This window comes from Mesoplodon bidens (genome assembly GCF_964165515.1).
Source record: "Mesoplodon bidens genome assembly, chromosome: 19".
In the NCBI taxonomy this organism is placed as follows: domain Eukaryota; kingdom Metazoa; phylum Chordata; class Mammalia; order Artiodactyla; family Ziphiidae; genus Mesoplodon; species Mesoplodon bidens.
The window spans coordinates 15832376-15853346 of NC_138179.1; the positions used below are offsets into that span (position 1 = coordinate 15832376).

The window sequence follows — 20971 nt, forward strand, 5'->3', positions numbered from 1 at the left end:
TAACAATCCTACATGTTTATATATTTAATAACAAAACTTTAAAATACATGAAACAAAACATGACAGGAGTAAAAAGAGAAATAAACAAATCCACAATTACAGCTGGAGATTTTAACATTCTTATATCGGTAATTCAAAAGATCTCTTTGCTGTTACTAGTTTGGAAGGGGCCGAGAATGAGTGGGTCCACAGGTGAAGTGTGACTAGCATTTTTTTAAAAGTATCATATATAATTTTACTTCCTATACCCAGTGGTACCACGGTATTTTATTAATCATTTCTGTCCTATAATGAGATACTTAGCGTATAGATTTTCATCTTCTGCCAAATTACCCTGAGCCAGGTATACTCACACTGAGTACCTCGGGGGCGGGGAGGGAATCGATAGCCTAGGGCAGTGGTTTTCAAACTTGAGTATCAGAATTACCTGGAGGGCTCGTTAAAATTCAGATTTCTGGGCCCCATCCCAGAGTTTCTGATTCCGTAGATGTGGAACAGAGCCGGAAATTTTGCATTTCTAACAAATTCCCGGGTGATGCCGACTCTGCTGGTCCCAGGACGACTCTCTGCGAACCTCTGGCCTAAAATTTTGTCATTCCTTTCTTCCCACTGATTTCGAGGCAGTCTGTCGGTTTTCAAAACAACGCCCAAAGCCAAACATCAGATTCCAAGCAGTGCGGAAGCAACACAATACGCGAACCCAGCCGGTAGGCGGGTTCTAGGCCGCCCAAACCCGCGCGAGAGCTCACGTTCGACGTCGGCGTCTGCGTCAGCGTCACGTCGGCGTCGGCCACGTTCAGCGGAGACGGGAGCAAGATGGCGATTCCGGGCAGGCAGTGAGTGACCTGGGAGTTAGGGTTAGGCTGGGGAGTGATACACCACGGCGACTGTGTCTTTGGCCGAGCAGTAGAAGTGCGCTGGAAGTGAAGGGGCTGTGTCGTCAGGGATAGAGATGGGGCAAAGCGAGAAATCCTGAGGAACATATATTCCCATCCCCCACCCCCACCCCACATTTTCCAGGATGGAAGCCCGAAGTTTGAGGGAGAAACTTGTGAGGAAATAAAGGAAGTTAGGCTGAGGGGCAGAGAGCGAGACTTTTCTATTTTCCAAAAGCTCGGTCTGAGGCCCCTCAGTCTTGCTTCCTACCCCGCGCTTGAGTTTCTCCCCGGTTGGATGCTTTCAGGGGCAATGAGAAGAGAGACAATTCCTGGCTTTCTTAGAGGGTCTTGTTCTACTTGGCAGGTCAAGTTCTGATTACCGCCCTCCCTTCTCGGTTTAGGAATGTTGTGCTGAGAAGCCACAGAAAAGGGTAGGCATATAGGGAATTGGGGTATACGTTGCCACAAAAGAGACAAATGTTATATGTTCTTGGAAGTTTTATCTTTGATGTATAATCCTCGCTTGTGATGCGGCTTCCCGTGATTTCTGCGTCTTAAAGGCCAAAACGTGAGAAACTAAATGAGTTGGATCTGATGGGATGGTTCTTTCAGGTGCTCCAAGACGAAGCAAGTGTGCTTAATAAAGTGTAATGGCAATTTGCCCCGTGGCTACTTGGGTTTCTCAGTTAATGTAATCTTTTAAAAAATTTTCATGGGTGACATTAACCTTTATCCAATAACTTCTTTAAAATTGTGTACCCAATAGGAAAAAAAAAAGTATTTTCTTGACTCTTGTTAGATCACAAGGATAATTTAGAGCGTTTTTATTTTTAGTGGACATCAACTGAGCTTTCCACTAACGTTCTTTTTAAAACCTTGCTATCATTTCACCATCTAAAACATTTCTAAACTCTTCATTCACTTCCCTTCTTTGATTAAAATGGTATTTTGATTTTGGCCCACAAATAATCACTTAGAGTAATAATTATAAAATCTTTAGCGCATATTAGAACTTTTAGATAGTTGAATATCAGAACCAGTGTTATATGTTCATAGGTTATGTGACATGTTTTGACTTGGTAGCTTCGTCTGGAAGAGGTAGTGGATGTATTATTGTTTAACATTTAAATATAATGGTGTAATTTCTATTTCAAAAAAAAAATGCAGGTATGGGCTTACTTTGCCAAAGAAAGCACAGCAGTTGCACCCTGTTTTACAAAAACCTTCAGTGTTTGGGAATGATTCTGATGATGATGATGAGGTAAGGGAAACTATGTTTTTCTACTGCATTGTTGGAAATTTTTTTCTTAGTTTAACTTGTGAATTTTACGTCTTTGCTTGCTTTAGATATTTGTTAATACAGTGTATCTGTAGCATTATAATTTACAGAATTATCAAAAAGGATAAAGAAGAAAGCTCTATTTTTTTTTGTAGGTGATACATGGGTAATCTAAGAGATTTTTTTTTCCCAAGGCTATGAACTTCAGTTATTTTTAAGCAGTTATACAGAGTAATTTCAGACAATAATACTGATATATAACAAAATTGTTGCTGTAAAGATTCCTGGAAATAAGCTATTAAGATGTCGCCAGTTTCCTAGAAATTTTTATTAGCAAAGTAGTTTCTTATGAGACTACTTTTGTGTTTACTCAGTGTCTGCTAAGTGTAATTATTCAGTTGTAATATGATAGTGTATAAAGTTAGCATTGATGATAATGACATCTAATATGAACATTTTATGTTTTAGCAGCCAAAACAGTGTTTTCCTATGAAACCCCAGTTTACAGCAGTTTATAAAACCCCCAAATGTGTGCTTATTTAATACTTCAGTCATTTTCTATATTTCTAAAAGACCTTTGTATCAATTTCATACTTCCTTTGCTCTGGCAGAAAAAATCACTTCTCTTTCAGTTTTTACTAATTATATAATAGCATAGTTAGGTAATTGAACATATTTGATCCTTTGCTTCTTTTCTTCTGTTGAAGAAATAGACTGTAGATGGCTTACTTTTTAAAAAGTTGATAATTTACATACAATTTGCATATAAACTCATGGATTTTAAGTGTCCAGGTTGGTGACTTTTGACAAATATATACGCCCCAGGGCTTCCCTGGTGGCGCAGTGGTTGAGAGTCTGCCTGCTGATGCAGGGGACACGGGTTCGTGCCCCGGTTCGGGAAGATCCCACATGCCGCGGAGCGGCTGGGCCCGTGAGCCATGGCCGCTGAGCCTGCACATCCAGAGCCTGTGCTCCGCAACGGGAGAGGCCACAACAGTGAGAGGCCCGTGTACCAAAAAATAATAATAATAAAAAAGTGTGTGTGTGTGTGTGTGTGTGTGTGTACACGCCCCAGTCAAGATGTATTGTAGAATATTTCTTTCTTCCCTGAAAGTTCTTTAATGCCCCTTTGCAGTTAGTTTGCTTCCCCACATTATGCCCCAGACAACCATCTCATTGTGGTTTTGATTTGCATTTTACTTATGACCAAGGATATTGGCCATTTATGTATCATCTTTAGAGAAATGTCTGTTCATATCATTTGCCTAGTTTTTAAGTGGGTTGTCATTTTGTTATGAGTTGTAGGATTCCTTTATATATTCTAGATACAAGTTGCTAATTAGATGTAATTTGTAAATATTTTCTCCCATTCTGTGAATTGTCTTTTCACTTTCTTGATAATGTCCTTTGAAGTACAAAAGTTCAATTTTGAGGAAGTCCAATATATTTTTTTTCTTAGGTTGCTACTGCTTTGATGTCATACCTAAGAAACCATTGCTTAATCTAGGGTCACAAAGATTTACGCGTATGTTTTCTTCTAAGAATTTTGTAGTTTTAGTTCTAAAATTACATCTATGATCCATTTTGAGTTAATTTTTGTATACGGTTATGAGATGGAGGTTCAATTTCACTCTTTGCATGTGGATGAATATCCAGTTGTCCCAACACCATTTGTTGAAGGCTCTTCCCCATTGAATTGACACTACCCTTGTGGTTTGTTTTAATGTACAAATAATTTTTTAAAATCACTGTAGACACAACAGAAAAATACGACATGGTTGTCTTGTAGTTTCACATAAATCATCCTGGCATACCCATGTAATGCAAAGCAACATATACTCCAGTTTGAGAAGGATGGGTTTATACAAGTGATCTAGAAAGTTTACTGATGTGATTGCTGTTTCTTTTCCATTGTGAAATGAGACTAGTGGAAGCTGGACGGTGGGTACACTAGAGTCAGAAAAGAAAGGCCTAGGGCCATTGTGCTCTTCCCTCCCTCCCTCCCACCCTCCTTCCTTTTACATGGAGAGACTTTAATGCAGAGAATTGGTTACATGGGTGATGGAAGACTTGAGAAACTACAAGAGACGGTGAAGCAACCCAGAGATTAGCAGTAGTAAAAGGCAAGAAGTGATAAATGGGGGGATACAGGTAGGAGTTGGACCTGGAGGCCAGGGGCTAGGGTTACTTGGTGGGAACTGGACTTTCCCAAAAGGAGTTGAAGCCACTGGGAGATTTAGTCTTAGGTAGAGAGAAAGGCAGGGAGAAATACCTCATCATCTGTCTTTCTCCTACCCTCCAATATACTGTTTTTGTATTCTGTTGGTAGAACCCAGCCAGAAGCCAACTGACAGGGAGCTGCAGTTTAGTTCTTAATGAGTAGAGAATATAAAACCGGTCTTTAGAATAATTTCCTTACTTACAAAACATCAGTCTGGTGAATTCCAGCTTATCCTTGTATATTATTTAAATGTTTGTGAGCTTTGAATATAAAACTCTTCTTTTTTAAAAATTTATTTTATTGATATACAGTTAATTTACAATGTTGTGTTAATTTCTGCTGTACAGCAAAGTGACTCAGTTTATTTACACACACACACACACATATTCACACACATTCGTTTTCATATTCTTTTCCATTATGGTTTATCACAGGATATTGAATATAGTTTCCTGTGCTATACAGTAGGACCTTGTTGTTTATCCATTCTATATATAATAGTTTGCATCTGCTAATCCCAAACTCCCAATCAATTCCTCTCCCACCCCCCTCCCCCTTGATAACCACAAGTCTCTTCTCTATGTCAGTGAATCTAAAACTCTCTTCTTTAAAAATTAATCAGTTAAGAAACAATAAAATTATTGGTGTTTTGGAAAATACAGAGAAAGATATTTTATGTTTCCCCTCCTGAGGAGGGCATTTGATAAACCTGGCGAGGAGCTTCTGAAGCAAATCCAACTATTCTTATTTTCAGGAATTCAGCAGAAGCAACTAAGAGCCCAAATTTAAGATCAGACTTTTATTCCAGTGGTCAAGCAGAGGGAGCCCTAGCAAGCGAATTCTGTTTCAGTGTGTGTTTGTATCCAGAGTTAGTTTAAAAATGGGAGAAAGTGGTAGTCCAGCACTTTAAATTATTATTTAAATAGTCCCTCTTCTTGAAATTATCAGAACTAAATAGAAACAATTATCATTTTGTTCAAAGGTAGAGGAGATGAAGAGTTTTTACCCCATATCAGTAAGGTTTATATTATATCCAAATGCTGCTGTCTGATAATAAATGTTTGAGTGGTTTTGCTAAGATAATAGTGTGTTTGTTTCATTTTTTTCCAGTCCCTCCTCTCTTTCCAATCCCATTGCCACCACCTTCATTACTTCTGTCATGGATTATTATAGCTTTGTAACAATTTCCTTATCACCTCTCTCTCCTCAAATTCATCTCAAATACTGTTGATAGATAGATCTTCCTAAAGCACAGTTCTAATCACTGTTAACTTCCTTACTCTTGAACCTAATTGTATTTAAAATCTAAACTGCTCATCCTGACATTGAAAGCCTTCCCTATGCTTTGGCTTCAAAGGACTTATTAGCATTTTCTCCTAACTGTGCTTCTCCATGCAAAGTACACTGTTATGTTTGTATTCTTTCACAACTCTACTTTTCTTCACACTGGAAGTCTCTCCATCCTATATGTCCAAATTATAGCCATCCTTTAAAACCCAGTGCAAAAGTTGCTTCCTTCAAGATTTTCCCCACTGGAAAGACTCTTCCTTTTTCTGACACTCTTTACCTTTCTTAGAGCACTTAGCTTTTTATATCTTGTATTATAAGTTATTTGCATACAAGTCTTTCACTGTACTAGAGTATGAGCTGCATGAGTTAGGATCCGAATGTTTGTGCTGGCTTCCAAGAATGAGTAAAATCATTTACTCAGATGTTTTAGCTGTCTATATTGTAAAGAGCCAGATAGTAGATGTTTTAGGCTTTGCAAGCTAAGTAGTCAACTTTGATCTCCTAGTGTGAAAGCAGCCATTAGATAATATGTAAATGAATGAGCATGACTAATAAATGTGTTCTCATAAAACTTTATTTACAAAAGTGGGGATGGCTGAGATTTGGCTGTAACTTGCTGGACCCATGATGTATACAATTATCCAAAGTACGTGTGACAACCAGTATTTCACAAGTGTTATAAAGTGGCTAGTGAATAAAATAGATGTTGCATGACAAACATGGAACTTCCTTTTAGATATTTCTCCGTGATAAATGCTTGCTCATTTTGCAGAACATAATTTTTCTTTTAGTCTTGGCAATTGAAATGCTCATTTCTAGATAATAATAATCTTGTGAGATCCAGTTTTGTAATATAATTCATATGCCATGAAGAGGTATGATTCATACAACCTGAGAATTGTCACTGTTGGATAAAGATGCAAAACTTCTTGATCTCTTTAAAAGAGAATATTAAGTTAAAATAGCTTAAATTCATTAATTTAGTTTTTTGTGTATATATCAAATATGTTAGATAAATGGTAGATGATAATAATTGCACTTTGAGTACTCAGAAGCCATGGTATAGTCCTTTTATAGGTTAAGCTTTCATTTTCATAAACTATAGAACAGTTACAAAAACTATAAGAAAAACATTAAAACCCCAGCAGAAAACCAAGGAAAATACATAGAGAAATATAGAAGAAATGGAAATATCTAATAAACATTAAAAATGTTTAATCTTAGTATATCTAAGAAATGTAAATTAGGGCAACAGTAAGCTGCCATTTTTTTTTTTACTGTGTTAGAAAATACTTTAAAAAATAATAATGGCAAGGTTTTGGTGAAATGGGAAATTCTGAAATTCAAAATTTTCTTGTAAATCATTGCCCCTTTTTGGAAGGCAGTTTTGCAATTCGTATCAATCCTTTAAGAATCAAGTATATTTAACCCACTGTATCAATCAGAAGACAGAGGCTGTGCCAGAATTTTCCCTTCTAAAATTCTCTCCTGAGGAAGTTGTCAGAAGTTTGCATTAAAGATCTATAGGTATTCAGAAGTCTTTATTTCAGGGTTGTTTATGATAGTAAAATCTTAGAACCAGTCCAGCTTTCAACAGTGAAATCATGGCTAAGTAAAGTGAGGTGCAGTGTATATTACAGAATTGTTATAAATAAAATGAAAGGAAAAAAGAGTAAAGAGAGCATTTCAGAATATTAATGGTAGTTGTCTTTGGTGGACTTATGAGTGGTTATTTTGTTTTTTATGCTTTTCTAAATTTTCCACAATAGTTTTTATAATTGAAAAATAATTTTTAAGAAAAATTTATGGTGAACTTTCAGGATTTCCTGTAAGATACTTAGCTTCCAAATCATATTAAAATATAAAAGGAAATAACACATTTAATCTGATAGAAGTCATAATGAGAGAGAGTACTGGAACTATTTAAAAGCATGAAAGAAGATGAAATAAGCGGAATACAAAATTGAATATGTATATATGGTTGTACAAAACTATATGGATATATAAGTGGAAAATTAAAGAGAATTGGTTTGGGTTTTTTTGGTGACAGTATGAGCTTTTAAATTTTTTTTCAAAATTGTATTTATTTCATTGTTATAATTTTTCTTTTTTTTTTTTTTTTGCGGTACGTGGTCCTCTCACTGTTGTGGCCTCTCCCTTTGCGGAGCACAGGCTCCAGACGCGCAGGCTCAGCGGCCATGGCTCACAGGCCCAGCCGCTCTGTGGCATGTGGGATCTTCCCGGACCGGGGCACAAACCTGTGTCCCCTGCATCGGCAGGCGGACTCTCAACCACTGTGCCACCAGGGAAGCCCAATTGTTATAATTTTTGAAGAACAGAAGGAAATCAGTGCTTTAAAAAATACATGACTGTAATTGTATATCCCCCAAATTAGAAACATTTGCAAATTACCGGATTACATGGTATATTTTCATTGCTTTTACTATTTCTTTTCTTTTTTAGTTTTATTGAAGTATAGTTGATTTACAGTGTTGTGTTAATTTCTTCTGTACAGCAAAGTGACTCAGTTACACACATACATATATTCTTTTTCATACTCTTTTCCATTGGTTTGTCACAGGATTGAATATAGTTTCCTTTGCCCTACAGAAGGACCTTGTTGTTTATCCATCCTATATATAATAGTTTTCCTCTGCTAATCCAAACTCCCATTCCTTCCCTCCTGCCTTCCCCACCACCCAGCAACCACAAGTATGTTCTCTATATCTGTGAGTCTGTTTTTGTTTTTGTTTTTGTTTTTTTGCAGTACGCGGGCCTCTCACTGTTGGGGCCTCTCCCCTTGCGGAGCACAGGCTCCAGACGCGCAGGCTCAGTGGCCATGGCTCATGGGCCTAGCCACTCTGCGGCATGTGGGATCTTCCCGGACCGGGGCATGAACCTGTGTCCCCTGCATCGGCAGGTGAACTCTCAGCCACTGTGCCACCAGGGAAACCCATGTTTTTGTTTTTTAAAAATATTTATTATTTATTTAATTATTTGGCTGTGCTGGGTCTTAGTTGCAGCAAGTGGGATCTTCATTGCTGCATACGGGATGTTCAGTTGCAGCATGTGAGATCTAGTTCCCTGACCAGGGATTGAACCCGGGCCCCCTGCATTGGGAGTGCGGAGTCTTAACCAGTGGACCACCAGGGAAGTCCCTGTTTTTGTTTTGTAGATATGTTGATTTGTATCGTGTTTTAGATTCCACATATAAGTGATATCATATGGTATTTGTCTTTCTCTTTCTGACTTACTTTGCTTAGTACGATAATCTCTAGGTCTATCTATGTTGCTGCGAATGGCATTATTTCATTCTTTTTTATGGCTGAGTAATATTCCATTTTATATATATACCACATCTTCTTTATCCATTCACCTATTGATAGACATTTGGCTGTTTGTGAATAGTGCTGCTATGAACATAGGGGTGCATGTATCTTTTCTAATTATAGTTTTGTCCAGATATGTATGCCCAGGAGTGGGATTGCTGGGTTATATTGTAGTTCTATTTTTAGTTTTCTGAGGAACTTCCATACTGTTTTCCATAGTGGTTGTACCAACTTACATTCCCACCAACAGAGTAAGAGGGCCCCCTTTTCTCCATAGCCTCTCCAGCACTTGTTATTTGTAGATTTTTTAATGATGGCCATTCTGACTGGTATGAAGTGGTATCTCATTGTAGTTTTGATTTGCATCTCTCTAATAATTAGTGATGTTGAGCACCTTTTCATGTGCCTAGGGCCATCTGTAAGTGTTCTTTGGAGAAATGTCTATTTAGGTCTTCTGCTGATTTTTCAATTGGGTTGTTTGTTTTGTTGTTGTTGAGTTGTATGAGCTGTTTTTATATTTTGGAGATTAAGCCCTTGTCGGTTGCATCATTTGCAAATGTTTTCTCCCATTCTGTAGGTTGTCTTTTTGTTTTGCTTATGGTTTCCTTTGCTGTGCAAAAGCTTGTAAGTTTGATTAGGTCCCATTTGTTTATTTTTGTTTTTATTTCTATTGCTTTGGGAGACTGACCTAAGAAAACGTTGGTATGATTTATGTCAGAATGTTTTGCTTATGATTTCTTCTAGGAGCTTTGTGGTGTCATATGTTGTGTTTAAGTCTTTAAGCCATTTTGAGTTTATTTTCGTGCATGGTGTGAGGGTGTGTTCTAACTTCATTGATTTACATGCAGCTGTCCAACTTTCCCAGCACCCTTTACTGAAGAGACTGTCTTTTTCCCATTTTATATTCTTGCCTCCTTTGTTGAAGATTAATTGACTGTAGGTGTGTGGGTTTATTTCTGAGATCTCTATTCTGTTCCGTTGATCCATATGTCTGTGTTTGTGCCAATAACACACTGTTTTGATCACTGTAGCTTTGTAGTATTGTTTGTAGTCTGGGAGGGTTATTCCTATTTCTTAATCTTTCACCACTTTAACTCCAGTCTTTTTTTTTTTTTTTTTTTGGTGGTACGCGGGCCTCTCACTGTTGTGGCCTCTCCCATTGCAGAGCACAGGCTCCAGATGCGCAGGCCCAGTGGCCATGGCTCACAGGCCCAGCTGCTCTGCGGCATGTGGGATCTTCCCGGACCAGGGGATGAACCTGTGTCCCCTGCATTGGCAGGCGGACTCTCAACCACTGCGCCACCAGGGAAGCCCAAACTCCAGTCTTTTATCTTTTATTTATTTATTTATTTTTATAGAAGCAGTTAGGTCTTTAATTTTTTTTTAATTTATTTTTTGGCTGAGTTGGGTGTTCGTTGCTGCATGTGGGCTTTCTCTAGTTGCGGCGAGCAGGGGCTGCTCTTCGTTGCGATGTCTGGGCTTCTCATTACGGTGGCTTCTCTTGTGGCAGAGCATGGGCTCTAGGCGCATGGGCTTCAGTAGTTGTGGCACATGGGCTCAGTAGTTGTGGTGTGTGGGCTCAGTAGTTGTAGCTTATGGGCTCTAGAGTGCAGGCTCAGTAGTTACGGTTCACGGGCTTATGGGCTTAGTTGCTCCGCAGCATGTGGGATCTTCTGGACCAGGGCTCAAACCTGTGTCCCCTGCATTGGCAGGTGGATTCTTTTTTTTTTTTTTTTTTTTTTTTTGCTGTACGCGGGCCTCTCACTGTTGTGGCCTCTCCCGTTGCGGAGCACAGGCTCCGGACGCGCAGGCTCAGCAGCCATGGCTCACGGGCCCAGCCGCTCCGTGTCATGTGGGATCTTCCCAGACCGGGGCACGAACCCGTGTCCCCTGCATCGGCAGGCGGACTCTCAACCACTGCGCCACCAGGGAAGCCCCAGGTGGATTCTTAATGACTGCACCACCAGGAAAGTCCCAAGTCCAGTCTTTTAAGAACACTTTCTTGGGACTTCCCTGGTCGTCCAGTGGTTAAGACTCCGTGCTCCCAATGCAAGGGGTGCACGTTCAATCCCTGGTTGGGGAACTAAGATCCCACATGCTGTGTGGCCAATAATAAATAAATAAATAGTTCCCCTAGATAAATAAAAACACTTTCTTGAATAACTAAAGTAGTCTTCATAAGTCTTTTTCCTAAAATGAATCTTTTTTTCGTTGGAAGCCTGTTTGGCTTCCTAGTGGTAAGAAAAAGTTAAAATTTTAATCTCTCTGAACATTATAGTACATCTGAATCAAGGAAGTGTTTCAGTTGCAGTTTTTCATCAGTTATCAGGCTCATAATTTCCTATTTCTCTGGAGATAGTCTGGTATAGTTTGAATAAAATGACAGTTTTATATGGACATGACAAAGCATATTATTTGTGAAAATGGCAGGAAATTTGAGTTATTTTAATGATGGCTAAGAATTTTTTATGCTTTTATCATATGCTACTAAACTGAGTTCCTAGAGATTCATGATCCTGAATATATCTAATAGCAGTATAAGCAGTGAGAAATTTTAAGTAATTGTGTAGCTTTGCTAAAAATTCATCCCTTAACCTGCTATCCGTGAGTGAAATGGATATGTAAGAAAATGCAAGAAGAGAGCAAAGGACAACATGAAATGATAGAATTTTGTGAGGAGTGGGAACGACAGCAAGAGGATTCTGTTCTTCTTATGCCAGTAGGATAAGAGCGTTACCGAAGTGGCTGAGATCATCCAGATTATGAAGATGAGATGAAGTAGGAATTTTTGTTCTTTTCTAGGAAAGAAATGGTGGTATTAATCATGTGCCTTCATAGACGTAAAGTTGCTTTGTGAATCTCTGGTTAAATCTGTTTAGCCAGATTTACTTACGTTGACACATGGGTGAATTATTTTTTAAAAATCTCCTTTGTCTGAGATATAATGCACATTGTTGTATTTTCAACTCCTGAGGTTTGTTTTTTTTTTGTAAATTCTTTTTATTGGTATTCTCAATTTGGTGAGATATTCTCATACTTTTCTTTAGTTTTTTAGACAGTTTCCTTTAGTTCATTGAATGCGTTTATTCTGTGTGTGGACTGTACTTTCTTGTTTCTTTGTATGTCTCATAAATTGGGGTTGAAAACAACATTTAAAATAATAGAAATGGCAACTGCAGAAATCAGAGCTTCCCCTCTTCCCAAGGTTGGTTGTTTTTGCTGGGTTTTTTTGGTGGTTGTTTTTTGCTTAGTGACTTTTCTGAGCTAATTGTTTTTGTTCTGGGTTTTGGTTTTTTTGGACACACCACGTGGCTTGTGGGATCTTAGTTCCTGGACCAGGGGTTGAATCTGGGCCCACGGCAGTGAAAGTGCCGAGTCTCAACCACTGGACTGCCAGGGAATTCCCTGAACTAACTCTTAAAGTCTGTATTCATTGTTGTGTGTGGCCACTGAAGTCTGCTTGGTTAGCTTAGTGGTCAGCTAATGAGCTGACAGAGACTTCCTTAAACACCTGTAGCTAATAAGTCACAAATCTGCCAAGAGACTCTGTGTGCATGTTGGGGTATGCCTTCAACACAGAGCCAGGCATTTTACAACTTTGCCTTATCCTTCACTTCTTGCTTGTGCAGAGCCTGATGTCAGTCCTCAAGATCTGTCTTGAGAGTTTAGGACCTTCTTAGGTCTTTCCTGATCATGCTCAAAGGTCTGTGTATGCATGTGATCTTCATGATCCCTAGGAATATTTTGGAGATTTCAAGCCCATATGGACATTCTATTCCTCTGCTTTTCTTCCTTTTAAGCTTTTTGGTTAACCGGTTGTTTTCCCCAACTGTTAAAACTGTTACCCACTGCCTCAGGCCACCCTGAGGTTCAACAGTTGTCTTGGATTGTTTTTGACAGATACCCCCAGGGAAAAGGCTGTTTTATATCAGCAACTCTGTCAAGTCAGATGAAGACAGCCTTGTGAGTGGTGTCTTCCAGGGAACCACCAGACATGTCCAATAATTCTCTGGGATGAGGTTTTCAAGGAACTTCATCTGCCCTTTGCAATGGCTGCCAGACTGCTGATTTTTCTATTGTACTATGATTGTGGTCTCTTGTTTTTAGGCTACCATGGCACTAGGGAGGGGATGATGGAAATAGGGCTTAAGTTAAAACACCACAAAGTTCTTACCAAGATTCAGTTCTTGAATAAATGCTCCCTAGACTACTGTAAGCCTTTGGTTAATTTCCAGAGTTCTAAAAAAGCTGATTCTGACCTTTTTTGCCAGTATTTTTATGGTGTTTTGGAGAAGAGAATTTCTGTTAGGTCCATACCACCATTTTCACTAACATCCCAGGTTGTCTTTTGAGCCTCTCCAATACATTTTTGCACACTTTTGACAAAGTCGTCTTACTTGTTTTAAAATCACTGTTGACTTCCCATTGCTCTTAAAGACCAAAATCTTCATTTTTGATCTGCAAAGTCATTCATTGTCTTGCTGTTCTGTTCAGCCTGTTCTCTACTGTAGTGCTCTATCTTATTCTTTAAAATTGCCTTAAGTCACTTAAGTGTGTTTTAGTGTCACCTTCAGTTTCATAATGAAACTAGGGATTTTGATTGGAATTGCATTGAATTTATAAGTTTAGAAGAGAATTGATATTTTAATATTTCACTCTTTTCATATATAAAGATAGCATATTTCCTTATTTGTTCAGGTGTTTTATATGTCCTTTAGTACAGTTTTATCATTTCTTCCATGAGGGTCACACCCACCTTTTGTTGGATTTATTTCTAGGTACCTTGTAGCCCTTGTTATCATATAAGGGGATTTTTTTCTAATTTATTATTATTAGTATGTGTAAAAGCTTCTGATTTTTTTGTTATTGTTGATTTAATTCTAGTACCTGTATAGTTCTAATACTTTACCTGATGATTCTTTTGGATTTCCTTTGTGGACATAGTGTCTGTAAATAAGGATAATTTTGTCTCTTTTCAACTCTTTTACCTCATATTTCTTATTTTCTGGTGTGATTATGAGATTGTCTTATTATGTTGTCTGAAAACTACAATATATAGAGAGCAGCAATGATAGAAACTTCGTTACATTCCTGACTTTAATGGAAACTGCTTATAAAATTTCTCAAATGTGATGTTCGCTTTACATTTTAGCTACTATTTCTAGTTTACTACGAATTTTTATCATAAATGATTTTAAATTTTAATTTTTTAGCATCAATGTGAGTTTACATTAATTTTTTTAACACCTTTATTGGAGTATAATTGCTTTACAATGGTGTGTTAGTTTCTGCTTTATAACAAAGTGAATCAGTTATACATATACATATGTTCCCATATCTTTTCCCTCTTGCGTCTCCCTCCCTCCCACCCTCCCTATCCCACCCCTCTAGGTGGTCACAAAGCACCGAGCTGATCTCCCTGTGCTATGCGGCTGCTTCCCACTAGCTATCTATTTTACGTTTGGTAGTGTATATATGTCCATACCACTCTCTCACTTTGTCACAGCTTACCCTTCCCCCTCCCCATATCCTCAAATCCATTCTCTAGTAGGTCTGTGTCTTTATTCCCATCTTACCCCTAGGTTCTTCATGACCTTTTTTTTTTTCCTTAGATTCCATATATATGTGTTAGCATATGGTATTTGTTTTTCTCTTTCTGACTTACTTCACTCTGTATGACAGACTCTAGGTCCATCCACCTCACTACAAATAACTCAATTTCGTTTCTTTTTATGGCTGAGTAATATTCCATTCTATATATGTGCCCCATCTTCTTTATCCATTCATCTGCTGATGGACACTTAGGTTGCTTCCATCTCCTGGCTATTGTAAATAGAGCTGCAATGAACATTTTGGTACATGACTCTTTGAATTATGGTTTTCTCAGGGTATATGCCCAGTAGTGGGATTGCTGGGTCGCATGGTAGTTCTACTTGTAGTTTTTTAAGGGACCTCCATACTGTTCTCCATAGTGGCTGTATCAATTTACATTCCCACCAGCAGTGCAAGAGTTTCCCTTTACTCCACACCCTCTCCAGCATTTATTGTTTCTAGATTTTTTTTTTTAATTTTCAAAGTGCATCCTTTATTCACAGACCTAGCATTTTTTTTATTAGTTTCTGCTTTATAACAAAGTGAATCCGTCATACATATACATCTGTTCCCACATCCCTTCCCTCTTGCGTCTCCCTCCCTCCCACCCTCCCTATCCCACCCCTCCAGGGGGTCACAAAGCACCGAGCTGATCTCCCTGTGCTATGCGGCTGCTTCCCACTATCTATCTACCTTATGTTTGGTACTGTATATATGTCCATGCCTCTCTTTCGCTTTGTCACAGCTTACCCTTCCCCCTCCCCATATCCTCAAGTCCATTCTCAAGTAGGTCTGTACCTTTATTCCTGTTTTACCCCTAGGTTCTTCATGACATTTTTTTTTCTTACATTCCATATATATGTGTTAGCATACAGTATTTGTCTTTCTCTTTCTGACTTACTTCACTCTGTATGACAGACTCTAGGTCTATCCACCTCATTACAAATAGCTCAGTTTCGTTTCTTTTTATGGCTGAGTAATATTCCATTGTATATATGTGCCACATCTTCTTTATCCATTCATCTGATGATGGACACTTAGGTTGTTTCCATCTCCGGGCTATTGTGAATAGAGCTGCAATGAACATTTTGGTACATGTCTCTTTTTGAATTATGGTTTTCTCAGGGTATATGCCTAGTAGTGGGATTGCTGGGTCATATGGTAGTTCTATTTGTAGTTTGTTAAGGAACCTCCATACTGTTCTCCATAGTGTCTGTACCAATTCACATTCCCATCAGCAGTGCAAGAGTGTTCCCTTTTCTCCACACCCTCTCCAGCATTTATTGTTTCTAGATTTCTTGATGATGGCCATTCTGACCGGTGTGAGATAATATCTCATTGTACTTTTTTTTTTTCGGTACGCGGGCCTCTCACTGTTGTGGCCTCTCCCGTTGCAGAGCACAGGCTCCGGACACGCAGGCTCAGCGGCCATGCCTCACGGGCCCAGCCGCTCCGCGGCATGTGGGACCTTCCCAGACTGGGGCACGAACCCACGTCCCCTGCATCGGCAGGCGGACTCTCAACCACTGCACCACCAGGGAAGCCCCCATTGTACTTTTGATTTGCATTTCTCTAATGATTAATGATGTTGAGCATTCTTTCATGTGTTTGTTGGCAATCTGTATATCTTCTTTGGAGAAATGTCTATTTAGGTCTTCTGCCCATTTTTGGATTGAGTTGTTTGTTTTTTTGTTATTGAGCTGCATGAGCTGCTTGTAAATTTTGGAGATTAATCCTTTGTCAGTTGCTTCATTTGCAAATATTTTCTCCCATTCTGAAGGTTGTCTTTTGGTCTTGTTTATGGTTTCCTTTGCTGTGCAAAAGCTTTTAAGTTTCATTAGGTCCCATTTGTTTATTTTTATTTCCATTTCTCTAGGAGATGGGTCAAAAAGGATCTTGCTGTGATTTATGTCATAGAGTGTTCTGCCTATGTTTTCCTCTAAGAGTTTGATAGTTTCTGGCCTTACCTTTAGATCTTTAATCCATTTTGAGCTTATTTTTGTGTATGGTGTTAGGGAGTGTTCTAATCTCATACTTTTACATGTAGCTGTCCAGTTTTCCCAGCACCACTTATTGAAGAGGCTGTCTTTTCTCCACTGTATATTCTTGCCTCCTTTATCAAAGATAAGGTGACCATATGTGCATGGGTTTATCTCTTGGTTTTCTATCCTGTTCCATTGATCTATCTTTCTGTTTTTGTGCCAGTACCATACTGTCTTGATTACTATAGCTTTGTAGTATAGTCTGAAGTCAGGGAGCCTGATTCCTCCAGCTCCGTTTTTCTTTCTCAAGATTACTTTGGCTATTCGGGGTCTTTTGTGTTTCCATATAAATTGTGAAATTTTTTGTTCTAGTTCTGTGAAAAATGCCAGTGGTAGTTTGATAGGGATTGCATTGAATCTGTAGATTGCTTTGGGTAGTAGACTCATTTTCCCAATGTTGATTCTTCCAATCCAAGAACATGGTATATCTCTCCCTCTATTTGTATCATCTTTAATTTCTTTCACAGTGTCTTATAATTTTCTTCATACAGGTCTTTTGTCTCCTTAGGTAGGTTTATTCCTAGATATTTTATTCTTTTTGTTGAAGTGGTAAGTGGGAGTGTTTTCTTAATTTCACTTTCAGATTTTTCATCTTTAGTGAATAGGAATGCAAGAGATTTCTATGCATTAATTTTGTATCCTGCTACTTTACCAAATTCATTGATTAGCTCTAGTAGTTTTCGGGTAGCATCTTTAGGATTCTCTATGTATAGTATCATGTCATCTGCAAACAGTGACAGCTTTACTTCTTCTTTTCCAGTTTGGATTCCTTTTATTTCTTTTTCTTCTCTGATTGCTGTGGCTAAAACTTCCAAAACTATGTTGAATAAGACTGGTGAGAGTGGGCAAGCTTGTCTTGTTCCTGATCTTAGTGGAAATGGTTTCAGTTTTTCACCATTGAGGACGATGTTGGCTGTGGGTTTGTCCTATATGGCCTTTATTATGTTGAGGAATGTCCCCTCTCTGCCTACTTTCTGGAGAGCTTTTATCATAAATGGGTGTTGAATTTTGTCAAAAGCTTTCTCTGCATCTATTGAGATGATCATATGGTTTTTCTCCTTCAGTTTGTTAATATGGTGTATTACGTTGATTGATTTGTGTATATTGAAGTATCCTTGCATTCCTGGAATAAACCCCACTTGATCATGGTGTATGATCCTTTTAATGTGCTGTTGGATTCTGTTTGCTAGTATTTTGTTGAGGATTTTTGCATCTATGTTCATCAGTGATATTGGCCTGAAGTTTTCTTTCTTTGTGACCTCTTTGGTTTTGGTATGCGGGTGATGGTGGCCTCGTAGAATGAGTTTGGGAGTGTTCCTCCCTCTGCTATATTTTGGAAGAGTTTGAGAAGGATAGGCGTTAGCTCTTCTCTAAACGTTTGATAGAATTCGCCTGTGAAGCCATCTGGTCCTGGGCTTTTGTTTGTTGGAAGATTTTTAATCACAGTTTCAATTTCAGTGCTTGTGATTGGTCTGTTCATATTTTGTATTTCTTCCTGGTTCAGTCTCAGAAGGTTGTGCATTTCTAAGAATTTGTCCATTTCTTCCAGGTTGTCCATTTTATTGGCATAGAGTTGCTTGTAGTAAACTCTCACGATCTTTTGTATTTCTGCACTGTCAGTTGTTACTTCTCCTGTTTCATTTCTAATTCTATTGATTTGAGTCTTTTCCCTTTTTTTCTTGATGAGTCTGGCTAATGGTTTATCCATTTTGTTTATCTTCTCAAAGAACCAGCTTTTAGTTTTATTGATCTTTGCTATCGTTTCCTTCATTTCCTTTTCATTTATTTCTGATCTGATCTTTATGATTTCTTTCCTTCTGCTAACTTTGGGGTTTCTTTGTTCATCTTTCTCTAATTGCTTTAGGTGCAAGGTTAGGTTGTTTATTTGAGATGTTTCCTGTTTCTTAAGGTAGGATTGTATTGCTATAAACTTCCCTCTTAGAACTGCTTTTGCTGCATCCCATAGGTTTTGGGTTGTCGTGTCTCCACTGTCATTTGTTTCTAGGTATTTTTTGATTTCCTCTTTGATTTCTTCAGCGATCACTTCGTTATTAAGTAGTGTATTGTTTAGCTTCCATGTGTTTGTATTTTTTACAGCTCTCTTCCTGTAATTGATATCTAGTCTCATAGCATTGTGGTCAGAAAAGATACTTGATGCAATTTCAATTTTCTTAAATATACCAAGGCTTGATTTGTGACCCAAGATATGATCTATCCTGGAGAATGTTCCATGAGCACTTGAGAAAAATGTGTATTCTGTTGTTTTCGGATGGAATGTCCTATAAATATCAATTAAGTCCATCTTGTTTAACGTGTCATTTAAAGCTTGTGTTTCCTTATTTATTTTCATTTTGGATGATCTGTCCATTGGTGAAAGTGGGGTGTTAAAGTCCCCTACTATAATTGTGTTACTGTCGATTTCCCCCTTTTATGGCTGTTAGTATTTGCCTTATGTATTGAGGTGCTCCTATGTTGGGTACGTAAACATTTACAATTGTTATATCTTCTTCTTGGATTGATCCCTTGATCATGACGTAGTGTCCTTCTTTGTCTCTTCTAATAGTCTTTATTTTAAAGTCTATTTTGTCTGATATGAGAATTGCTACTCCAGCTTTCTTTTGATTTCCATTTGCATGGAATATCTTTTTCCATCCCCTCACTTTCAGTCTGTATGTGTCCCTAGGTCTGAAGTGGGTCTCTTATAGACAGCATATATATGGGTCTTGTTTTTGTATCCATTCAGCCGGTCTGTGTCTTTTGGTGGGAGCATTTAATCTATTTACATTTAAGGTAATTATCAATATATATGTTCCTATTCCCATTTTCTTAATTGTTTTGGGTTTATTATTGTAGGTCTTTTCCTTCTCTTTTGTTTCCTGCCTAGAGAAGTTCCTTTAGCATTTGTTGTAAAGCTGGTTTGGTGGTGCTGAACTCTCTCAGGTTTTGCTTGTCTGTAAAGGCTTTAATTTCTCCATCAAATCTGAAGGAGATCCTTGCTGGGTAGAGTAATCTTGGTTGTAGGTTTTTCTCCTTCACCACTTTAAATATGTCCTGCCACTCCCTTCTGGCTTGCAGAGTTTCTGCTGAAAGATCAGCTGTTAACCTTATGGGGATTCCCTTTTGTGTTATTTCTTGTTTTTCCCTTGCTGCTTTTAATATGTGTTCTTTGTATTTAATTTTTGACAGTTTGATTAATATGTGTCTTGGCGTGTTTCTCCTTGGATTTATCCTGTATGGGACTCTCTGTGCTTCCTGGACTTGATTAACTGTTTCCTTTCCCATATTAGGGAAGTTTTCAACTATAATCTCTTCAGATATTTTCTCAGTCCCTTTCTTTTTCTCTTGTTCTTCTGGGACCCCTATAATTCGAATGTTGGTGCATTTAATGTTGTCCCAGAGGTCTCTGAGAGTGTCCTCTGTTCTTTTCATTCTTTTTTCTTTATTCTGCTCTGCAGTAGTTATTTCCACTATTTTATCTTGCAGGTCATTTATCCGTTCTTCTGCCTCAGTTATTCTGCTATTGATCCCTTTTAGAGTTTTTTTGTTTTGTTTTGTTTTGTTTGTTTTGTTTTGTTTTGTTTTTGCGGTACGTGGGCCTCTCACTGTTGTGGCCTCTCCCGTTGAGGAGCACAGGCTCCGGACGTGCAGGCTCCGTGGCCATGGCTCATGGGCCCAGCCGCTCCGCGGCATGTGGGATCATCCTGGACTGGGGCACGAATCCGCGTCCCCTGCATCGGCAGGTGGACTCTCAACCACTGCACCACCAGGGAAGCCCCCTTCTAGAGTATTTTTAATTTCATTTATTGTGTTGTTCATCGTTGCTTGTTTCCTCTTTAGTTCTTCTAGGTCCTTGTCAAATGTTTCTTGCATTTTCTCTATTCTATTTCCAAGATTTTGCATCATCTTTACTATCATTATTCTGAATTATTTTTCAGGTAGACTGCCTATTTCCTCTTCATTTGTTAGGTCTGGTGTGTTTTTATCTTGCTGCTTCATCTGCTGTGTGTTTTTCTGTCTTCTCATTTTGCTTATCTTACTGTGTTTGGGGTTTCCTTTTTGCAGGCTGCAGGTTTGTAGTTCCCATTGTTTATGGTGTCTGTCCCCAGTGGCTAAAGTAGGTTCAGTGGGTTGTGTAGGCTTCCTGGTGGAGGGGACTAGTGCCTGTGTTCTGGTGGATGAGGCTGGATCTTGTCTTTCTGGTGGGCAGGTCCACGTCTGGTGTTGTGTTTTGGGGTGTCTGTGGCCTTTTGCATTGCCCTAGTCTTGAAGCTCCTGCCCCTGCTCCTCAGGCCGCATCCCCATCTACATTAATTTTTTGAAGTTAAATCATTTTTGTATTC

At 38.6% G+C, this 20971-nt stretch overlaps 1 protein-coding gene across 2 annotated transcripts in view; it reads left to right on the forward strand.

Moving 5' to 3' along the window:
• The first annotated feature begins 778 nt into the window (after nt 1-778).
• The window catches only part of NSRP1 (nuclear speckle splicing regulatory protein 1), a 68421-nt gene continuing 48228 nt past the window's right edge, over nt 779-20971 (forward strand). Inside the window, exons 1-2 of one of the 2 annotated variants that reach the window (XM_081218218.1) lie at nt 779-836; nt 2046-2139. In XM_081218218.1, coding sequence (XP_081074344.1) covers nt 817-836; nt 2046-2139 — 114 coding nt within the window. In that variant the 5' untranslated portion in view covers nt 779-816. The remainder of the gene's footprint in view (nt 837-2045; nt 2140-20971) is intronic. The other variant, XM_081218219.1, reaches the window with a different exon arrangement.